This window comes from Sebastes fasciatus, chromosome 22, assembly GCF_043250625.1.
Source record: "Sebastes fasciatus isolate fSebFas1 chromosome 22, fSebFas1.pri, whole genome shotgun sequence".
NCBI classification, from domain to species: domain Eukaryota; kingdom Metazoa; phylum Chordata; class Actinopteri; order Perciformes; family Sebastidae; genus Sebastes; species Sebastes fasciatus.
This window is the reverse complement of record NC_133816.1, coordinates 4858461-4881421: the sequence shown is the minus strand read 5'-3', so window position 1 is coordinate 4881421 and position 22961 is coordinate 4858461. Positions and strand designations below refer to the sequence as shown.

At 41.5% G+C, this 22961-nt stretch overlaps 1 protein-coding gene across 1 annotated transcript; it reads left to right on the top strand.

The window, feature by feature from the left end:
- Window positions 1–25: 25 nt before the first annotated feature.
- Window positions 26–20866, top strand: LOC141760226 (transmembrane protein 151A). Its single transcript, XM_074622862.1, has 6 exons — window positions 26–916; window positions 12453–12794; window positions 14211–14345; window positions 14618–14757; window positions 14872–14911; window positions 15969–20866. Exons 1-6 carry the CDS (start codon window positions 848–850, stop codon window positions 17184–17186), a joined length of 1944 nt encoding a protein of 647 aa, XP_074478963.1. The 5' UTR covers window positions 26–847; the 3' UTR covers window positions 17187–20866.
- The last annotated feature ends 2095 nt before the right edge of the window (window positions 20867–22961 follow it).

The window sequence follows — 22961 nt, the reverse complement described above, 5'->3', positions numbered from 1 at the left end:
GGCTTTTGTAAATACATATTTGGTGTGATTGTCCCAAATCAAACCAGACATCTTTTATAAATATGTAATTCGCCAGGAGTTAGATGCCTGAGTGTGTGTGCGCGTGTCTCTCTCCACAGAGGGGAGACTCGCGCCTGTGTGCGTGTGCTCAGGTGTATAGATGGGGGTTGGTATATGACGTCAACGGAGACCCGACGCAAGGTGCCAAAACAAAGTGGAATAACGACAGACAGTCCCCCTCGCGCTGCATTTCGATGCCTCCTCGCGTTTATTATCCTCGACGTTTCTCGCGACCGACACAACACAACAACACGCGCTCATTATTAGGGTTTGTTCTCACGAGCGTCTTCCTTCTTTAGTGCAGCTGCAGCAGCTTTTATTGGCTCCCCCCTGCGCGCTGTCGGTCACGCGCGCACACGTGCACATACGCACACTCTTTACCCGCCGAGCATCACGAGAGGCAAGAAGCGAAAACGGTGTCGGCGAGGAGGGCGACGGACGTACGGGGCTTTGACTTTGGTTGCTTATTCTGCCGTGACACCGGAGAGGCTCAGGATGGAGATGGAGATGGAGCGAGGAGAAGAGAAGCACTGAGCCGGTCCGTTGGACAGAAGACACGGGAAGAAAGCAGGAGGTGTGTACGGTACCGCTGAATCCGGACTAGATGATGCTGATTTGCCGCAGGCCCCGCCATCGTGAAACTGGATACCGACTTACCGCGGCGGATGGGGTGACCGAGCTCGCTGCTCCGCCGGGCAGGAGGTCCCTGCCTTCGGACGTTACCGGGGCTGGAGCTGCCTGTGCCCGGTTCTAAGGAAGGAAAGGAAGGAGTGGCAAAGAGGGGAAAATGCAGACGGAGGAGGAGACGGCCACCGCAGAAGAGCCCATCTTGGAGGAAGGGTCAGGACGAGAGCAGGTAAGGACATTTCTGTTCTGTCCACCACAAGGTTGTTTATATACGCCAAAGAGTAGTTTAAAGTTGCGCATATATCTATTTTGATGTCATTGCTGGTCGTTGCCAAACAACCCATCATGTATGACATACTGTATGTCAACCCCCTGCTCATTCATTATAAAAAAGAAACGTCTAAACCTCTAAAAGTCCTTCATGCTTTTGCACAACAGCAAGGACAACGAGACAGGACCTTGGCTTTAATATGAATGGAGATGATGAGGAGGAGGCTTGGTGGTTTTTGGGTAAACAGAGAGAAGGGGAGGGAACTCTAAATCCCTAGTCTAGAAATAAAGCCACAGCATTGATGGGATGTGTCTCTATAAACGCTGTTCCTCCTCCTGGGATGAGAGATGGTTTGGTCGTTTTCAGCATATAGTAGAGAGATGTTCATTTACCAGCTGACACCACTGAAAACACCAGAGGGTGACATCACAGTTCAGCCAAACACACACCCACCTTTCAGCCAAAATTACACTGACACAGTGGGAATGGTGAGAACATGGAATAACACCTCCAAGCAGTATAAACAGTGTTTTACAGGGATTCACTATTTATAGTAGTAGGATATACCCACTCAGCAATGTGTTTTATTTCATGTTTGGCAAACTTATTCATAATATACTAACCTCCTTAGCAGATAACACTGTTCTTATACACAACTCCCCCAACAGTACATCGACTATACATACATCCCTCCTTGACGCCATGAATCTGACTCCCTCTGTTTGAAAGACAGTTTCCGGTAGATTCAAGATACTTTTGTTGTCATTGTAGACATACAACGAAATTACGTTTGGTATCTTCCAGTGACCAGCAGCAAGAGAACAAGATAAAAAACAAGACAATAAGATCAAAACAAGAAGAATAAAAGATAATATATACTATACAGAAAATACCAAGTATTGCACAGCGAACTATACCACCTTGCTTCCACACCACACCACACACACACACACACGCACGCACGCACGCGCGCGCACACACACACACACACACACACACATCTTTAGCATGTAACCTCTTCTCCTAAGCAGTTCACCACTTCCTCTACTAGCCTAACACTTCAATACTTAGGAAGCAGCATCATTTATTCGAACACGTCATCTTTATAATAAAACAAAAAGGGAAATGGAATATGCATGATAAAACATCACGTAAGCCAGTTGCCAGGAAAAAATAACCATGGATTCTCACAACACCATTCCCAGTTGCACTACTCAACATGATGACGGTCTGTACCCTTAGAGGAAGAGCAGAGCTGTGTATGCGTGTGGTGTAATGGATATAAAGACGCGGTTATACTGCTATGGAGGAAGTGACCAGTATCTATACCAGTGGAGTTTACTCAGTTTGAGCAGAAAGGCGGGGTGTGTTACGACGTAGGTACCAGTGGTGATGGGTTGGTGTCACACTAGGTGCCTGTTCTGTAGGCCAGCGGTTCCCAAACAGGGATCCGGGCCCACCGTAGGGGGGTGCCAATGCCAACAGGGCGTGTGCCAGGATTTGTCTTCTCTGAGGTTGTCAAAATTAAATTTGAACATTTTTGACTAAAACCATAATAACACTTACTGGATAATTTATACAAAAGTCTTTATATAAAACTATTTAAAAAGTTATATTTTTTTACTACTTAGTAGGCCACATTCTGTTTAAACCCGGTATATCTGCAAAGTTGCAGACAAAGATTGGGCTACATTAGTATTATACTATTTGTAGAACTAGATAGGTAGATAGATAGATGTACTTTATTGATCCCAAATTGGGACATTATTGTGATCCCAGTGGTGGCTGCGTAGGATTGTTTCCGACTCGTGTGATCCGAACATTTCCAATAATTTAAAGTCCAAAAGTCAAGATTTATTGGAAAAAGATAGATGTAATCATTTCCAAAATTCACAACATGTTTTTATCTAACGAAATATCCATATTTGTTGGCGTTGCCTTTTAGCTGACGAGTTATATTCATTAAAGAAAGTTGATTTAATAAAAACAGAATAACTCTTTTAATACACTGAAACACCATATTGAAATTGAGGGTTTTATTCGAGGATTTGTAAATTGTGGGTGATGACGTCAGAAAATATGGACTCAGCTTTCCTTAGATAAAAATAGGGGGGGCGTTGAGGAAAATAGGTTGGGAACCACTACTGTAGACTATAGAAACTTGGTCACACCTTAACATCTTCTAAAAGTGAGCTTTAGGGACGCAGCAAACTATTCATTTAATTGTCGTTTAATCAGACTATTTATATATTTATTTTTATTTAATTAATTTCTTGTCTATGAAATGTCAGAAAATGGGGAGAAATGGCTATCACAAAAGCAGCAAATCCTCACATTTGAAAATGTGGAACCAGCGAATCCTAGGCATTTCATTCTGACAGCCATTAATTCTTTGTCGACTGAATAGTCGATTAATTGACTAATAGTTTTAGCTCTAATGAGCTATAAGTATCTTGTCAGAGTGACCTGAAACTCCCATTTTCTTTAACTGACTATAAGTGGTAAGAGGAGTTTTATATCTTTACTGTCCGACTACTTTAATTTCCTTTACAACATACAGTATATGACTCATGGCTAATAAAACTGACAGAATAAAGCAATTGGCTTCTGGTAATTTAAAGACTTGTATATGTAGAGTCTCTAAGCCTGTTAAATGATCCCTTTCACTTTATTCCACATCTCCCGTCTGTCTTCTTTATCCATGCCTGCAGTGCAGACAGTGCAATGTAATGCAATGAATTCAGTCATCTGTTCTGTGCCTCCATTACTCTCTCTCATCTTGCCCTCCTGGTCTCCTTCCTGTTTTAGATTTGCCTGTCATGGAGCATAGCGCTTCATCCTCTTCCCTCTCTCTATCTTTGACTCTCCCTCTCTCAAGCATTTGCACACTCATGTCTCACTTAACTTTATTCCCTCTCTGGCCCACACGGGTATGCATGTACGCTCTCACGCAAGCATTATCACAATTGAAGTGGAGCCACTTGATTAATATTAAAATAGCATTTTTCAATCATACGTACCTCCATGCACGTATTTCCATTAGCCGAGAGGTCTGTTGCATCAAAAGCAAGTGATCCTGATTTCTTTGCACGTTTCGTCAACAAATGACAATACTGCATTCATCTTGAACTGTGCACAGGCAGAGCGAGGGAAAAACAAATCAATCACACAAATCAAATGTGTGTGAGAGAGGCATGATGGAAGTTTCAAAATAATATCACGAACAAAATCAGAATCAATAAAAAAAACCATCTATTGATGGAAGAGGAAATAAATGTATCCTACGCTCATTCTGACAGAAACGTTATGCTGGTACTGATACCTTTTGCAACTATCTGCTGTATGTCATTAGAACAAAATGCAATATGATGAATATTATAGCTAAAAATGATCAGAAAATCCAAACTGCCACTCGGCCACACAAACATCTAGAAGTCCTATACAGTGCCTCGACACACTGGACAAAAATAGCTTCCCTAAGAATCATTGACAGAAAAGAAGAAACCCATTTCTGATTAAGAAATCCTAATTTTCTATAGAATCGTGCCAACCTATGATGAATATATGCATACGCACTGTTAATGGGGAATGGCTAGCAAATCTAGCTTGGAGGCAGGCTGCAATAAAAAATAATAACGGTACATAACAGCATCATGAAGCAGGCCAACAAGGTGTTGAACAGCCATTAGGGTTACTAATAGAGAAATTTGTCTTCCATGAGATAATACAAAATTCAATTGCTAAACAGGAGAGGATGATACGAGACATGGAACATTACAGAAGAGCAAACGTGTTACGTAAACCACCGGTTTCCTCAGGAGAATATGTTCAAATGATATTAACAGCTGAATCAGGGCTGCAACTAAGATTTATTTTCAAAGTCGATTAATCTGTTGATTATTTTCTCCATTAATCTATTATTTGCATGGTCTATAAAATGCCAGAAAATGTTGAAAAATGTCGATAAGTGTTTCCCAAAGCCCAAGATGACGTCTTCAAATGTCTTGTTTTGTCCACAACTTGAAAAGAAAAGGAAAGAAACCAGAAAATATTCACATTCAAGAAGCTGGAATCAGAGAATTTTGACTTTTTTTTTTAATTTTAATTTTTCAAATTTAATAGTTGACAATTATTCGATAGATCATTGCAGCTCTATTCAAAATGAACACTCGCCAAGTTTACGCTTGTTGTACATCCCTGCTTACTCTAATACACAAAGCAAAATTCAAATAAGTCGTCCCAAGTTCATAAGTTTAATTGGACAACAGATATTTCACGAGTGCTGATATTCAGTATAGCAATGTTGCAATAAGTATATCACTCCGCTTTACAGATGTTCTGAAATAATTGCTGACGAATTCAAACTTAATTTCCATCTGCCACTCATAAGGTAGCAGATTGCACTTAATATGCTCTTGAATTTTTTTATTTATTTATTATGGTACAGTTTTTGTCATGAGATGTAAATGAGCAGTACTTAGCAGTGAGACTTTTTTGCAAAATGCAAAACAATGACTGTTTGGAAAATACTGATCATACAGATAGACAGTAGAATGGTAGATTGTACTGCAGAAGTTGTTTGAGAGGTTTCTGTGGATATTTTGGTACTTTATTCCACTTGTCACCATACAGTGCTACAGGAATGAGTCCTAAAACCCGGGAATGAGTTAGCATTTCAGCACTTCTGGTTCCCTCGTCTGGAAGTCAATGGATTTTTTGAAAGGGTTTTTAGTTAAATGCCTGAAATAAGTTCTGTGGTTAACACAAGCTGAAGAGATTTTAACGTTTTGTTTACGACATAAAATACATCATAAATACCCCTCTTGTGAATTTTGAAGCTTTTACGTGTCTTTAAAAAGGCGGTTGCTAACAAGTGGCTAAATGAGACTACTAAACATCATAATGCCGACTCGTCTGCCTTTACAGCCTCGTTGTGTATACTTGTGTCCATGCGACCATTTTGTTTATAACGGTTTACTTCTGGAAATTGCATTGACACTTCATAAAAGTGGTGTTCATTTGTGGAGATTATCTTGTTGAACAAAACGTGTAAGTATTCTAAATGTGTGTTTGCCACAGAGCTTATTTTCTGCAACAATCCAAGACCAATGGAAAAATCTCATTGGCTTTTTGTCGAGGGAATGCGGGGCGATGCTAACTTCCGGGTTGGCCTACAAAAATACGTCATCCCTGGAGCACTCTAACGGCATCTACAGCAATGTAACTGGCATGAATTCAAGCTTACATGTACGCTGACTGCTGCTTTTCATTAGGAAATAGGTGACCCACACATTACCTGATGATAATTGGTGTTGGTGAATAATTAGCCTCAATTGAACACACTCTAAAACAAATCATTTGTAATGGAGGAATAATGTTTTCAGCATATTAGCATAGGTAGTAGAAACCGGACTTCCTAAATGACCCCCTCCAATTGAAATTACATCATTTTCAACGGTGTACTGCAGGCATCAACAGCACATTTTCCTGCTCTCACTTCCTCACTTCATTTGCCACCCACATGCACGGATGGCTAATTATAGCTGCTCCAGTCACACCTAACCAGCTGAATCAGTACGAGCAGAGAGAGGACAGAGAGAGAGAAATACACATTTTCTACTACTGTAGACACCTTACCTTAATGCATTAAAAAACATCTCTGCACAGCGCAGAAATGTAGAATTTTCCGATGTAATTTTATGTTTATTAGAAAGTGTTTATGTGTCGGTAAGGTGGGAGGGACGATTAGCTTCACATACTGGAGACAAACGTGTAATTCTAGCTAGTTCTACTATTGAAGCATAATGTTGAAGTCGAGTGAAATAGTAAGAGTTATAAGAGATTTGACCTGTGCACACATAAGTACAAGAAGCCAGTAACTAAATATGTGGCAGAATTGCACAGTTACAGCACCATATTACAGCAAATGCTGCAAGACCATATTACAGAACAATGATTGAATTCGGAGACATTTACTGGCTGAAGCAAATCCTATTAATGAAAAAGCTCTGTCAATTGCAATTTCAGTAGAGGCAGGAAATAACTACAGCACGCACAGGATCTTCAGGATCTAGGCAATGTTTCTCTGAAAACAAAGTTGTGTGTGATCTGTGTCCAAAAAATACAAAACCTGTGGTCTAGGATCCGTGCCAGCTATGTGGGCTCTTCTTCAGACGGCTGCCTCTAGTGACTGTGGATGCTTAGGAATATATATAGCGACAATATGTCAAAGTATCAGCATTTTCAGCCAAGCAGATAATGGTGTCTTTTATGCAAATGCAGGCACTGTAAGTTATTAATGAAACATCAATGAAGAATTTGTCGTGTAAGTACCACCCTGTATCAACCCTCTTCAAAAGAGCTTGTAAGAAGGGCGGTCTAAACTTCAAGTATGACAAAAATGAAAGCCGACACCCTCCAGACTAGGCTATATAGATTTCTTTTCATAATGATTTCAAGGGGAGTGAGCTTTGCCTTTGATCTGTTACAGCCTGACACAAGAGCCAAGGCTCAACCGAGGCAGTTGGAACGGAAAGAGGATCGTGACACAACCAAAAAAGCTGCAGAGTTTTGAACCAGGAGGTTCACTAGAATCTACTAATTTGGCCCGAAGTGCATCCCCATTGGTCACTAGTTGGGAAGAGCACCCACCCTCCGGTTCCCCCCCAGGTTAACACTATTAGCTCTGTTAACATTGTTTGCACTGTTAGCGCTGTTGGCACCGTTAGCTGTGAGCCGCTGGGTCAGCCGTTGCCATGTTGAGAGCCGTGCGGAGGCAATAGAAATCTCGCATTACAAGAGACAGTTTCTCATGATACACTACCACAAACCTGATTTGACAATTTCATTACTGCCAGACATTTCACTGAAAAACAATCTCCTCTCTTTAATAAAAATAGACTTCCTGTTGTTGGAGGTCTGGTTGCTGGTCAATGCTGGTGAGCGGCTTGTCAATAAAATTAGAATAGCCGGAACAGCCCACCTTAAGTGAGCCAAAGCTGAAGTTGTTGCTATCTTCGGGGCTAAAAATCCCCATCACTTTAACCAGCAGGTAGCAAGCAAGACACAGGAGCTTGGCTTGGGTCTTGAGGAAGGATGCACCGATCTGATTTTTTCAGTCCCGATGGCGATACCTGGGCTTTGGGTATCAGCCGGTACCGATCTGAAACCAGTGTTTAATTGATAAACTGTATGCCTCACTGTGTGGAAGTGACTGGGATCATTCTTTTATGTGTAAGGCAACTTCAGGCTTGACTTAAACATTGCTTTCCTAACTTTGTAAAACAAAATGTAACAAATAAATAGACATGAATTTAGTGAATTGTAATTTGTTAATAAAATAATAAATTGTACACCAGCAACTTGGAAAAAAAATCTTCAAAATGAACAGGAATTACAATTCAGGAGGAAACCTTTTAATGCAGCAACAAATTGGTCAAAATGTAAACAAGAATTAAAATTCCAGTATATAATGTGTATAGTATACAAACATAAAATTAAATTTAATAGATCTGCCTCATTGTCACCGATATCCGATCCAGCTATTTGAGTCAGTATCGGCCCGATATCCGATCCGGTATTGGTGCATCCCTAGTCTTGAGTAGCTGTAGCATTTATTACATAAATATATATGTAATATGTTATATAACACTGCAGCTATAACGTTACTGCTACTCACCATCACAGACTCTCTCTCTCTCTCTCTCTCTCTCTCTCTCTCTCTCTCTCTCTCTCTCTCTCTCTCTCTCTCTCCTCTCTCTCTCTCTTTCTTGGCCGACCGCACACTCGCTAACGTTACGCTGCTAGCACCGCTCGCTAACGCGTCTCGTTTCCTCGTCATGATTCCACGTCAGCTTGTGACCATGGAGCCGTCCTTGCAGAAAGTATAACTAAAGGTATGCCGTTAGCACTGTTGGGATGTTTAGGAATGAGCTGCCCTTGGATGGAAACGGTGAAACAGACTTGCCATGGGAATTTCAAAATAAAGGCGTATCTTAAAGATGATATGTATTGATGTTTTTATTTTGCATCGATGACATTTGATCATTGAATCAGTATATCGTTCCAGATCGATGGATTGGTACACCCCTACCACAAAGTGACGTATACAGATTTTAAATTTGTGAAAAAGAGAGCTTGAGTATCCCAGATTCCCTGAGTTGAAGTAGCGGGATGAAAAAAGGTTAGATCAGGGCATCCCTAAGAATAACAAGTACAAGGGCAGAGGACGTGTTGGTGGGAGCTTTTGTTATTTCCGAGTTGCTTCTGCTCCATAATTCAGCTCAGTCTGCTGTTTACTATACCATTTGATTATGCTGTATGTGTGCATTGTTATTGACCTTGTATTAGCTACTATGCAATAATCAAAATGGCTCCTCAGTCTCACTCATCTAGCAAAGTCCTATTACTGTAAACTGCCAGCATCCTTTAGAGTTGAAGAGAGCTGATATTTCCTCGTACGCTACATCAAAGTAACAGTTGACCCTGGGATAGACTTTGTGTGGTATATCTCTCTGTAGGCCCACTAGTTTATGAGCATCTCCAGTGACAGAGCATTTCAGCAGATCTGGTCTTTACCTTCGGGAGCAAGAACTGCTCGTGTTGACAAATAGTGATAGGCATAAGTGCATACAGGAATAATTTGACTCCTGTCTTGGGGCTGATTTTCCTCTCACTGGGCACGCACCAGCTGCAGCTGAGACTTGATGGAAATGTCAGCAGAGACCCATGCAGGTTCTTTCTTTTTTTATAGCTAGAATATCCTTTTTTTGGCAACATTTATTTGCACAAGGTAAGAGGAAAAGGACAGGAGAGAATTGGAGCCAGCAAGACAAAATGAGACAGACAAGAGAGGGAGGGTGGGAGAGGAAAGAGAAGGATGAATTTTGGCAGCGGAGTTCCCTGGAGAAAGGTGCAGTCTGTCACTGCTGCCTTCTCTTTAGTCTCCCCCCCCCCCCTCTCTCTCTCATTTTGCTTCCTTTCATGCTTGCATTCATGAAAAGTTCATGACCGTTTCTCTGTCTCTCTCTCATGCTCCTCATCCCCTCTCTCCTTCCTCTCTCTCTCTCTACACTACACTATACTTTTAGCCCAATCAATCCACTTAGAGACAGACTTTCAGAGAGGATGTAACAGAGGAGACGTGAGGATGAGGACGAAAGGGAGGAGAGACTGAGGTTGGAATTGGAGAGTAAATGCTTAGGAGGTGGGAGGGAAGATTCTGGGAAGGAGAATGGAGATTACGTAAGGAAAGGAAGGAGGATGTGGAGAGAAAAGGCAAACAGCCAAACAAAAATCAGTTGCATTGGGATGTTTGGGGGGGTTTTGCAGAGAGATGATGGACTGGTGGAGTGTAGCTGCCCTTCACGCCGCCTTTCACTACTTGCCCTTGACGTACAGTAGTATAAAAAAAAAATGAAAGGCACTGTGGGTGGGTGTCGCAACCAAATATGCTAGCGGATAGCAAATTGTGGCTGCATTGAAGGAGTGAGAGATGAAGAGGGGGTGGGGGGGGCGATGTGCTGACAGGACAGGCAGACTTGGCTGGGAGGAGGAGAGGACATTGGTATCATCCCATCTTTTTTTTTTGTCATCTGCTTTGTTGCTCTTTTGCCTTGTCGCATCCAGAGTGTAACAGCATGGAGAGGACACACACGAAACAGTACAGGTGTGTGTTAACTGTGTTTCCCTCTTGTTTTCTATGACACACAACATACATAATACATAAGCCTTTTTTTGGTACAACCCCCTCTATATCTCTCCCTCCTTCCCTCATCATTCACACACACATATATTGAAGCAGCAGTGCGTTACGCTGCTGATGTCGGAGTGGAGTCTGTTTGCTAGAGAACAGTCTAGAAGTATCGTTCTCATCTAAATTATTCACGTACTCTCCGCTGGCTGCATTACAATGCCGAGAACGTGTGTGATGGCGTGTGCGTGGATAGAGAGAGAGAGACGTCGAGAGAGAAGAGGGGCACATTAGACCACCCATGTCTGCGTATCTAATGCGTATGTTTGAGTGCAATGTAATATGATGTCTTCCCAGTGCAAGTGAGGCTGTGTCAAAGTGTGCACTTAGAGGCATAAACTGTGTGTGTGTGTGTGTGTGTGTCTAATCAGCAGCACTTATCCTATGATGGGTATGGGGGTAGTTTAATGCACTCCTTTGTTCAAGACCTCAGCCTACACACTTGCTCAGAAATACAACCCCGTTTACCAAACAGGAAGATTAGGATTATTAAAAACTCACTAGGGGGTCACAAGCTACGCAAAATCTGTGTCGCCTCCTTGACAAACATTTTCTATTACCACCGTAGCTGCACTCGTTTTCACCTGTCAGACGTTATTAAATATTAACATTGTGAGGCATAATGTATTATTTATTATAATCCTGACTGTCAGTCAGCATGACAGTGTAGAAATATGTCAAATCTAGTGGCACAGATCAGACTGGTTTCACCATATTTGTGGCTAATTTTAGTGTTAAAATAGCTACATGTTACACATCTCTTATAGCCTTACGATTGGATAGATGTAGCTCAAAAGTAAGGACTGACTGTAAACGATATTTAATCATGGCATTAAGAGCTTAAAACAGAAATCTAATTGGAAGTACAATTTAAAGTAATAATAATAACCTGTGCCCAAGTAACCCAGGGTGTCTTTAAATGGAGAAAACATGATTAAGTACCTTCTAGGGTGCCCTTCCAGTGGAGAAAACATGATTAAGTACAGTACCTTCTAGGGTGCCCTTCCAGTGGAGAAAACATTATGCAGTGCCCTCTAGGGTGCCTTTAAATGGACAAAACATGATGAAGCGCCCTCTAAGGTGCCCTTCCAGTAGAGAAAAAGTGATGAAGTGCCCTCAATGGTGGCCCTAAAATTGGCCCCTGCCACTCAGACCTGAGTCCGCCACTGCTCTGTTGATTTAGTGTTGCGCTAAAGGAGTTTACATCCATGCTAGCAGCAGCTCTGCGAGGCTGTACTTAAGCACAGTGATACTTTGAGCTGAAAGTTAACATCATAATATGCTCACAATGACGATGCTAACATGGTAATGTTAAGCAGGTGTAATGTTTACCATCTTAGTTTAGCGTGATAGCATGCTAACATTTGCTATGCACTAAATACAAAACACTTAGTACCTAGTAGTGCTAAGGAAGTTAGTTCTGAGGATGATGGGAATGTCATTAGTTATGCAGGTATTTGGTCATAAACCACTGGATATTTTGACCTTACAGTAGTGATGGTGATAGGGGGAAATCGGGGGGATCACCAAAGTCATTACGACCATGATTGTCTGTGCAAAATGTTATGGCAATCCATCCAACGGTTGCTGAGATATACAGTATAGTAGATTGACTTAAATGTCATTTGGTGGAGTGTCCGTTTAAACTTTAAAATTTTTCATTGTATATTTATTAATGGTTACCTCAGTGTGCGGTCAGCAGCATCTTAACATCCATCCTCTCCTCTCCCTTTGTCTCCACAGCAACGGCCGGTCCAACAGTCTCTGGCCTCCTCCCTGTGTCGGGAGTCCCATTGGAAGTGCCTCCTCCTGACCCTCCTTATGTACGGCTGCTTCGCCACGCTCGCCTGGTGCGCCCTCTGTCGCGTGCCCGTCCTCGGCTCCTCCTCCTCCGTACCTCTCGGTGCTGACGACGACGCCACCTCGGCCGCCTACTACAATGACATCCTGCACCTGGAGAGCCCGTGCTCCAGCGGCTACGTCTACATCCCCCTGGCCTTCCTGGCAATGCTGTATGTGGTTTATCTGGTGGAGTGCTGGCACTGCTTCTCCAAGACGGCCATGTTGGCTCATGCTGAATTCCAGGTTGGTGTGAAAAACAGTTTTAGCATCTAATATCTTAAAAAAAACACCTGAAACCAACAGACTGTGTAGTCTACTGCTGCAATAGGAGTTTCGGAATGGGTCTGTGACCTTGAGCTAAACAGCAGAATCTTTTTACTCATTGAAATTTGTTCAATATAATAGTGTCAGTGAAATGCTTTTAAATAATGAAGTAAAATAAATAAAATTATTGTAATGTATAAAATGTATGTATTAAATGTCTGCACAGACAGTTGCTGTTCAGGAGAAATACGGGATAAGTTTCATGCAGTTTAGTCAGAAATTTTAAAGTGGACCTATTATGCTCTTCCCCTTTCCGTTAGTGTGTTATATAGTTTTTTTATGCATGTAAAAGGTCTGCAAAGTCACAAAGCCCAAAGTCCACGCCAAAGGGAGTTACTCTCCCCCACAGAAACAATGCTCCTAAACTGCCTGAAACGCCTCGTTTGAAGTCCCGCCTTTTCTTCTGTTAGGTGGTGATGTCACCAAGAAACACATCTGCATAATACCTGCCTAGCGGCTAGTTTGGCACGCCCTTAAACAAAGCTAGTTAGAGCGGAGCTGGAGCGGAGTCAGAAGAGTTTGGTTAGGTTGACCAATCACAACAGAGTGGGCCAGCTGACCAATCAGAGCAGAGTGGGCTTTTCAGGAGGGCGGGGCAGGAGCTCAGACAGAGCGTTTCAGACAGAGAGTGAAAAGAGGTGCTGCAGCACAGCTGTTATGAGAAAAATAAAGAGTTTTTTTTAATATTATAGCATGTAAACATGTTCTAGTAGAAACCCAAAATACTAGTAAGCATCTAAAAATTATATTATATAGGTCCTCTTTAACATTTCACGAAGAGAGAACATTCTCAATTTCCTGCTTTCCTAAAATAACATATAATAATAATCCACTCATATGGAAATGAGCTGACCTGGGGCCATCAGTCTGTCTTTTGTCTATTCTGGTCTGCTCTGTCTATTATCAGGAATTCCAGGAGCACATTGCTCCAAAAAGCACAGTAGTTACTGTTCATCATAGCACTCTGCCACTGCCAAAAACAAAATATTTTTTACGTTAGTCCAGACTATCAGGGGAACATAACCGATTAAAAAAAATAATAATCATAAACAGACCTTGGCAGGGCCTGACTTTCACCAGATTGCACAGACTTTGCTATGCTGTATGCAAACAATAGGAACTTAATTGTTCTGCTTGTACCAAAAAGTGCTCAGGCAATGTTGCATCTTTATGTTTTAGATTGTTTGTCCTCGTTTTTATAAAGTTTGTTTAGAAGGAAATCTTTACAAAAATGGCTACAGAATACATGTTTTTTTCAAAAGTCATGTGTAGAAACTTACATTTAGATGTGACATCAATGAAATGATTTCATTATTCCTTCATTCTTTGACGCAGGAAGTGTTCGAGCGTGTGCAGAGGCTTCAGCAGGCCACGCCCTGCATTTGGTGGAAGGCCATCAGTTATCACTACGTGAGGAGGACCAGACAGGTGACGAGATACCGCAACGGAGATGCATACACGACCACACAGGTGAGGGGAACTCTTCATAACAAACATACTAACACTTTCTCTCATATTTACTCGTTTGTATTTATATTGTTCATAGCTACTAATTTCGTAAACTTTTAAAATAACTGCTATGCAAATCTTGATTTCTCATAATGAACTATTGCGGGGCTGTGTGCAAACAGCTGTGTGCAGTAAGAAGAAAAATATTATTCTAACACCCCATCTGTTCTCCTTCCTCCTCTCCCATTTCCCCTCCATCACACTCTTCCCTCTCCATCTCCTTCCTTCCTCAGGTCTACCACGAGCGGGTGAACACTCATGCCTCCAGCTCAGAGTTTGACTACGCCCGCTACGGTGTCAAAGACGTATCAAAGGAGCTGCTGGACCTGCAGCTCCACCCTGCTGTTCGCCTCCGTTTCACCAAGTGTTTCAGGTTAGACACCCACCACTAACCACAACTGGGCAAAAGACATGTTGGGGAAGGTTATTATGTTGAGGGGGAGGGGAGAGGGGAAGCAAGTTATTAACCTATGTTTGTGCTCTTTAGTTTCTCCAGTGCACGTGCTGAGGCTGCCTACCTCACCCAGGTAAGATCTGATATAAGAAAATAACATCTTATATAGTGAATTCTGTTCTGTTCAATCAATTTAATCTATAAAATGTGAAAAAATAAGTACCGATGCCCAACCCAAGTTTCCAGAGCACAATGTGTTATCTTCCAATTGATTGTTTGCCCCCTCAGCTACATGTTCAAGCTTTCTAGTCACTGCACATATGCAGTTTACAATGATAACGATGGCAGATTTACCATTTTTGAAACAATCAGTCCTTGATTTTAGACAGAGATAGACAAAAGCAGGCTTCTTATTTCTAACCGGCAACCATCGATTTAGCCGTCTGAAATGACAACTGTCGCTGGTAGAATGAGCTGTAGCCAGCAGCTGACTTTTTAATGTTTATAGCCGACTAATTTTTTTATGAGAACTCTGTAAAAAGGGTCCTTAAATGTACAATTGATGGCAGGCAAAAAGTTTGCCTCCTCACCAGCTGATGATCCATGTTGGTTGTCAAAGGTCAAAGGTCACTCTGACCTCAGAAAACACATTTTCGGCCATAACTCAAGAATTCATATGCTAATCATGACAATTTCACACACACGTTTAACAGAATAAACTAATGTTGTTAGTTTAAGATAGACTCCTTGGCTTTGGAAGTAATGCTCAATTGTTTTGGTTCAAAGTCTTACATATTAGTGGAGTCTTAGGGAGAGAGAGAAAATGTTGCTTGTGTAACTCACCTTGGTCGGTCTGTGCTGTTCTTGTGTTTCTAAGTGTTTTGGCAACGTGTATCATGTTATATCTGGGAGCTGACTTTATGTAATCAACAATATAGCATTTTGACCTGTTTCCCTGGTTCTGGAATTATCCTCACTTAAATGCCTCTTTCCTTATTCATTTATTTTTAACGTTATTTTATTATGACTTTTATATATTTTATTTTTATTTAAAAAAACAATTACACCATCAGCCAAACATAGTCTTAAACAGCTCATTTGCTTGTAAATGTCTGTCTTGTCAAATTGCCTTCGTGGATTATTAAAGTGGTATTAAATTGAATTGAATATTCTCTTTCTGTTTTTCCAAGCGAGCGCGCTTCTTCGGGGAGAACGAGGGCCTTGACGACTACATGGAGGCGAGGGAGGGAATGCACCTGAAGAACGTGGATTTCCGCGAACACATCCTGGCGTTCCCAGATCCCCTTCACCAGCCCTGGTTCTCCAGGCACAGGGTGTTCTGGCTGGCTTCCGCTTTCCTCCTGTCGTGGCCGCTGCGGGTCGTGTCAGAATATCGCACGGCGTACGTCCACTACCATGTAGAGAAGCTGTTCGGGGAGGACGAGGACGGCGGCGGAGGAGGTCCGGGTGGAGGAGGAAGAGGGGACGGGGTTGAAGGAGGGACTGAGAATGGGATCCACCCTGGGATTGGTCTAAGTGGGACGAGTTACAGAGCCATCTCTCGGGTCAACACGGTGGACATGACAGAATTGGAGTGGCACATCCGCTGTAACCAACAGATGGTCCCGAGCTACTCTGAAGCCCTCCTTATGGACTTGGACATGAGTGGGGGGACAAACCCCACCGCCTCTACGCCCATCTCTGGGCCGACAAGCTCCACCCCCAGCCAGGGGCCCAACCCGCCTCCTCTAGCTCTGCCTGTTGTATTCAACTCGGCTTACCTCCTCCAGAGCTGCCCCCGGTGCCGGAGGACCACGTCAAGTTCAAGTCTTCCTTCCAGGCTGAGGGCCCCCATGGGAACCACAGCCCTCCTGAACGCTACCGTGGCAGGGATCAGGGCCGTGGGGCAGGGAGGCGGGGGTATAGGAGGAAGGTTGGTGCTCAGTCGGAGCGGATTCTCTCTAGGGAGACTCGGAGGAGGGCGCCAGAACAGCCTGTTTCATTCAAGAAGCATGGGAGGAGGGCTGGGAGGAAGTAGGGAAGATGGAGGAGGAAGTGCAGGAGGAGGCGGAGGCGGGGGAGGTAGTGGAGGCGGAGGAGGTGGAGGTGGAGGTGGAGGATTCCTTGGTTTAGGTTCAAGGCAGGACAACGAAGAGACCAGAGGAGTGCTAGAAGGAGAAGGGGACGACGACGAGGAAGAGGAGCAGGAGGAGGAGGAGGTGAGGAGAAGGGAACAGGGAAGAGAGAGGGATGAAGAAGCAGAGCAAGACAGCGGAGGAGGGGGAGTCGAGGCGAGGGAGGGCGACGGGGCAGGGAGGGACCGTCCTCCATCCTACCAGGACGCATTCTTCTTCCCCGTCCTCATTATACACGGAGAGGAGAGCTGCCACGCCGGAGACGACATGTGACGATCAGACAAAATAAACACGCTGAGAGCAAGACAGTCTGGGCTGAGGCCGAGGGAGATGAAAGAACACAAAGACAAGAGTGGATCAGAGAGGAAGTAGAGGAGGGAAAATGAGATAATGGCGGACATGAAGAATGAATGAAATGAGAGCAGAATGAGGCTGAAAGTAAAGAGTTGGTAGATGGCAGAAAGAAGAAAGGATTCAGTCAGAACAAAGCATAAGAGGTAAGAACAGCAGTGTGACAGACAGAGGGGTAGCGGTGGTGATGGATAGACGTATGATGGAGTCGAAAGGGAAAAGAGAATAAGAAGTGGGCGAGTGCATACTGTAAAAAAGCCAGAAAACACACTGGCTCAGAAGGAGATGATAGGAAGTCTGAGAATATGAGCGAAGGCAAGAAAATCCATAAAATTGTAGTTTTTGCTACACAGATAGAGATTGTGAGAGAGAGATCGTGAGAGAGAGAGAGAGAGAGAGAGAGAGAGAGAGAGATTGAGGGACCGATCGAATACTTAGGAGGAACTGGAAGACTGAAAACATGGGAATGTCTATTTCCAGATATATCTATGCAAGAACAGGAGGGGGAGGAGTAACAAGTCTAAAGATAGCAGATCGGAGAGCAGGCGGAGAGACTCCAAACCAGCTGAGTGGTAGTGGGTATTTTTTCCAAAACGAAGCAGAAGCAGAGGGGTTGCAAAAAAGGGTATTTCGAAGGCTCGAAGCTTTGCTAAAATCAAAATAGGCGAACTAAAAACAATGGCTCATTAACAAGATGAAATGCAGAAAGAGGAGATCCTAAATATTTCAGTTGAGAGAAGAAGCAGATGAGATCACAAAGGATTACAAAATGCAATGTAGAGAAGTAGAGAAACGATGCTTTTGGCAAGGTAAAATGTATTAAAAAAAAAAAATGGCAAGGAAGGAGAGTAGAAAATCCAAGTAGAATAGAAAACTGACCGCCCAGATTACCCTAAATCTTGTTTTCCAAAAAAGATTAAACTCAAGAGGAGGAGAGAAAATACAGGATTTTTATCACAGAGACCAAACAGCCTCTGAGCAGCAATCCTGACATTATCTAATCAAATAACATTCAAATAGTTTTCAAACAGCTACCGACGAGGTCTCTCTCAGATTTACTCTACAACTTCACACAGCATGTGGCCAGCAACCGTAACAGTATAATAAAAGAGGAGCGACATTGATTTCCTCCCTCCCTCTCTCCGTCTTACTCCTCACTTCACCATTAGCTTCCGCACCACTCTCTATCCATTACTGATATGGAGCTGATAGAAAAAAAACTCGATTGCTTCCTTCCTCCGCTTCTCGGCTCCTCTTTTCTCCTTCTCTGCTCTCCTCCCCTCCATTTTGTCACCTCTTCTGTTCTCCTTCTTTCCTTCCTCACCTCTCTCTGCACTGACAACCATAAGTTACAAGTGCAGAGGTGTAATTCTGATCAACACATCTGTGTCATCTATCTCATCTTATTTTTATACAATTAGCACATGATGTGTTGTAAGTGAGAGGGCGTTGCACCAAAATAGATTCATCCATCGTTAACTTCTCCCTCCTCTATTCCTCTGCCATCTTCTCTCACTTCCGCTCCTCCCTTTTCCTCTTTTTTTAAAGTGGTGGTTACACCTCTCTCTGCTCCTCAGATCAGATTTCATCTCTCGCTCACGCCACATATCACATCTCCTCTCGTCGGAGGTTTCTTTTCCAGGATCAGATTTTCTGAACCAGATATATGAAGTTTATTTTATGACCTCTCGAAAAAGAATGAACAAAAAATGTGGGCACTTTGATCAGTGAAATTACCCAATGCGTAGTGGAGCAAAAGACAAAATTGGCCTTTTCAAAGAAAAGGTTGTTAAAACAGGGAGTGATTTTCATACAAAATAAGAGTAACATTTTTAGCGAATTTCCACCAATTATGCCTGTGTAGTCTAGTTTTAAACATTTGTACCCAAAGATAACCTTGCGCAATATGAAGAAAAAATAAACAGTAACCAATAAACCTTCCACCAATATCAATATACTATATATCACAATACTGTATGTGTTTTAGGCATGAAAAACCACCTCTTTATCTCATTTATGTCCAAAATATCGGACTGCATGGGAAGTAAAACTTGAGCAGACGAGCTCAGCTGGCGTTCTCCTCATAAAGAAAAGAAAAAAAATCTGACTTTTGATTGCTTTTTGCAGTGAACAAAATCGCTGATGAGAACTTACAATGTTAAAATAAAACCAACCATATGATCCCAATAATCAATAATGCCCTGCCCTGTGATAGAAGATAGATTTTTGCCACGCTGCTACCTCCTCCTCTTGAAGAATCACCTGCAAAATAAGTAACCCTGCTCTCTGAAACATCGCCTCACTGTAAAACGTGTAAGAGTATAGCTGGCATAGAGATGCATGTAACTTAATAACAGCTATTGTGCAGGAGCTACTAATAGAGATGTAGCAAATATTTTTTTTGCCATTGCAAAATGCAGTGCCAAAAAAGCAGTGATACTTTAGACAGATGTAGACAAGGGCACAGACAAGAATCCACAGGGATGTCCTACTTCGTGAGTTGGTGTGTTTTCGTGGAGGATCAGTCCAGGGAGAGACGATTGGCACAGACGACACAACCATCAGTGCATAATATATATTTTACAAAGCACACTAAACCTGCTACAGTAGCAAGAAGCAGTTAGAGTAGTTAGCTGAACATTTCTTAACCTTTCCTGCATACTAGTGCTCTTCAGAGGTCAACTTCAGCCACTCTGCAACGTTGGAAGGGTCTCCCTCGTTCTCTATCCGCTCACTGAAAAGCACACTTAAAGAACGAAGAGCAATCTCTTACGTCAGGAGTTTCCTGACAATAGAGCAAAAATGATGCACTGCATAAATGATAGAGATGACGGACTTGTTAGTGAGCGTACACACAAATATGGATTACCGAAACTAACAGCCTGGATTCAGCAGAGACAGCAGGGAACTTTCAATGAAACTTTTCTGGAAGGATAAAATAGAGCGCTGACGAGCGCTGACCTGGTTTGGTGTACGGGACACACACTCTGACACACATTCACACACATCGATTCTGGCTCACGGAGCTTTGGTAGCTTTGGGAGGACATCAAGCTGAAAGTGGGCACAAGGAAACGAATGGACGGAATAATTATAACGGAAGACAGAAAATAAACAGCAACAAGGACAAGTGTTTCTATATGACTGGACAACTGGAAATTGACGTTTAAACAGCCGCTGAATGGGAGAAAATGTGAGATTAAAGGACAATTATTTTTACAGCTATTTATCATTATCTCAGTCTCTTGACTTGTGGATAAAAATTGTCTCCATTAATGTCCCTAAAACAAAAAGAAGCACTAAAAAAGCACTGACCACACTTCTGTGTTCATTTGACTGAGTTGCTTTCGCACATTTTCAATCACTCCGTTCGTTACTTGTATGTATTTTTGTTCATATAGCCACTTAAATTTCTATCTAAATACAATCCAGTCTGTAATTTCTTACTTTTATATCATCTGCATACTTGAGTAGACATTATTTCAGGTTGTTTAAGTGATGTCTAAAATCCAAATGCCTTTGTAAGCTTCAGAAATATCCCATGTCTTAGCTGTTATTTTGTATTATTATTTGTTTTTTTATTTGGTAACTCTTATATAATTTATAAATGGTAAATTGATAGTTAATTAAACTCAGTTAATTGTTATTTTACTGTTAACAAATGATGAAATTATAATTTATTAATAATGTTTACTAATTTTTTGGTAATACTTAAAATTCTTTTATTTCACATTACTTTGTGTAATGTGAAATAATTAGTTTATAAATTCAAAAATGTATATTTAAGAAATAAAATATATTTAATAAAATCATAGCTGATAAGAGACTATAACAATTACATTCTGATTACATCATTAAACTATAATCTGTTTATTGTTGCACACATTATACTATTTTATATACTATATTAAATATTTGTTAGTGATTACCAAATGGTTTGTAAACCTTTAAGAAACCTTTATAAAATTATATCTATAAATATTACCTAGATAGATGGACCAGACAAATGTTAACTATATATCTAAATATTGTTTATAGATTCTTTATAAAATATGTATTAACCTAATTAATTTGTGTTACAAATACCTATCTATGTAATGTTTATAGATATAGAAATAATTTCTTTAAGGTTTACAAATAATATCTTAATCCTTGCTTTTATACAGTGTGTATATTTATATATACACACTGTATAAAAGCAAGGATTAAGATTATTAAGGATTATTTATATATATATATATATATATATATATATATATATATGTATATATATATATATATATATATGTATATATATATATATATACATATATATATATATATGTATATATATATATATATACACACAAGTAAGGATTAATAATAACTTAAAATAACAAATTATATCATCACTTATTGACCATCAATTTACCATTTATAAATGATGATTATGATAAAGTGTTTCTTTTTTATTTTTGTAAAACAATGCTCTTGGCTTCCCAACGAGCTTTCATGGGCGAGCCTCTGGTTCTGAATTGCGTAGGGTACTTTGGACCCAGTTATACTTGCTTTCAAGTTTATTTATTTATTTATTTATTTATTTTAAACAGACAAGTGTATTTCACTCATGTGTGTCGTGACTGGATATTTATATACTGTGTTTTATTATCTCAGAGTGTGTCAAAAAGTGTGTCCTCAGCCGCTTCAGGTGTGCCAAGAGAACTTTGTGCCCATGATGTCTTACACAAACGCACACTCACACCCTCATGCGCGCTTGCATGTTTAGTCACAACGCGGTAAAGAAGCCATTATAACAGCTTATTTTAGACTAGACTAACATTAATACGATATCCATACTAGCCCCACACATGCTGAGTCTTAACATGCACACACACACACGCACTGAAAGCATGGAACTGTCCTGCTATTGTTGCCTTTGTGTCCGACGTTGCCAACTTTTTTAGCTCAGGATTTCAGTTTATGCTGCGTTCCTGTGTCAACACGAGCTGTCTTTCACACATTCGTCATGCCAAAGCAAAAAAAAGCATCACAGAGAAAATGCCTGAGCTTATAACATACACATAGACGACGATAGCAGCTGGTACAGGTGGTCCGCACCATGTGTAATAGTGTGATCTGTGCTGGGGGTGCTGTCTGCTACAGCACCAAACATTTACACGAGGTGACAAAAGGGTGGGTTTACTCAAGAGCAAAAATAACGTGATCTTTATCGGCAACATGCACAGGTGCAGCTCGTGTAAATCCACCCAGAATGTGTCTTATACATTGGTATGTTTGGTTGAACCTCGCAGGCTGCGTTATTGTCCACTAGGTGGCAGCAAAGCCTTATATATTGTGACAGCACAGAGGGTTAACCAATGGTGAATCAAACAGGGTAGAAAACCGCTGCTGTCCTGCTCTCTGTGGGTTCCACATCAGCGATGTTTAAACAGGGTATTTCTCTAAAGCACCTGCTATGACATCACTGATAAAGGTCTGGGCATAGTTTATACCAGCAGAGAGCAGTGCAGTCCTATGTGATTGTGCATTTATCTTCACTGATCTTATTATTTTTTCCTTTTAACTGTGACTGAATGTGTTGCAAAGCAATATTTCCCATATCCCTCTGCTTCGTGGCCGGACTTGTAGATGTTGCTAAGCAGCTTTCTGAACTTATAACCGCAAGCAATGGGAGCTTCAGTCATTGAAATGACAGCAC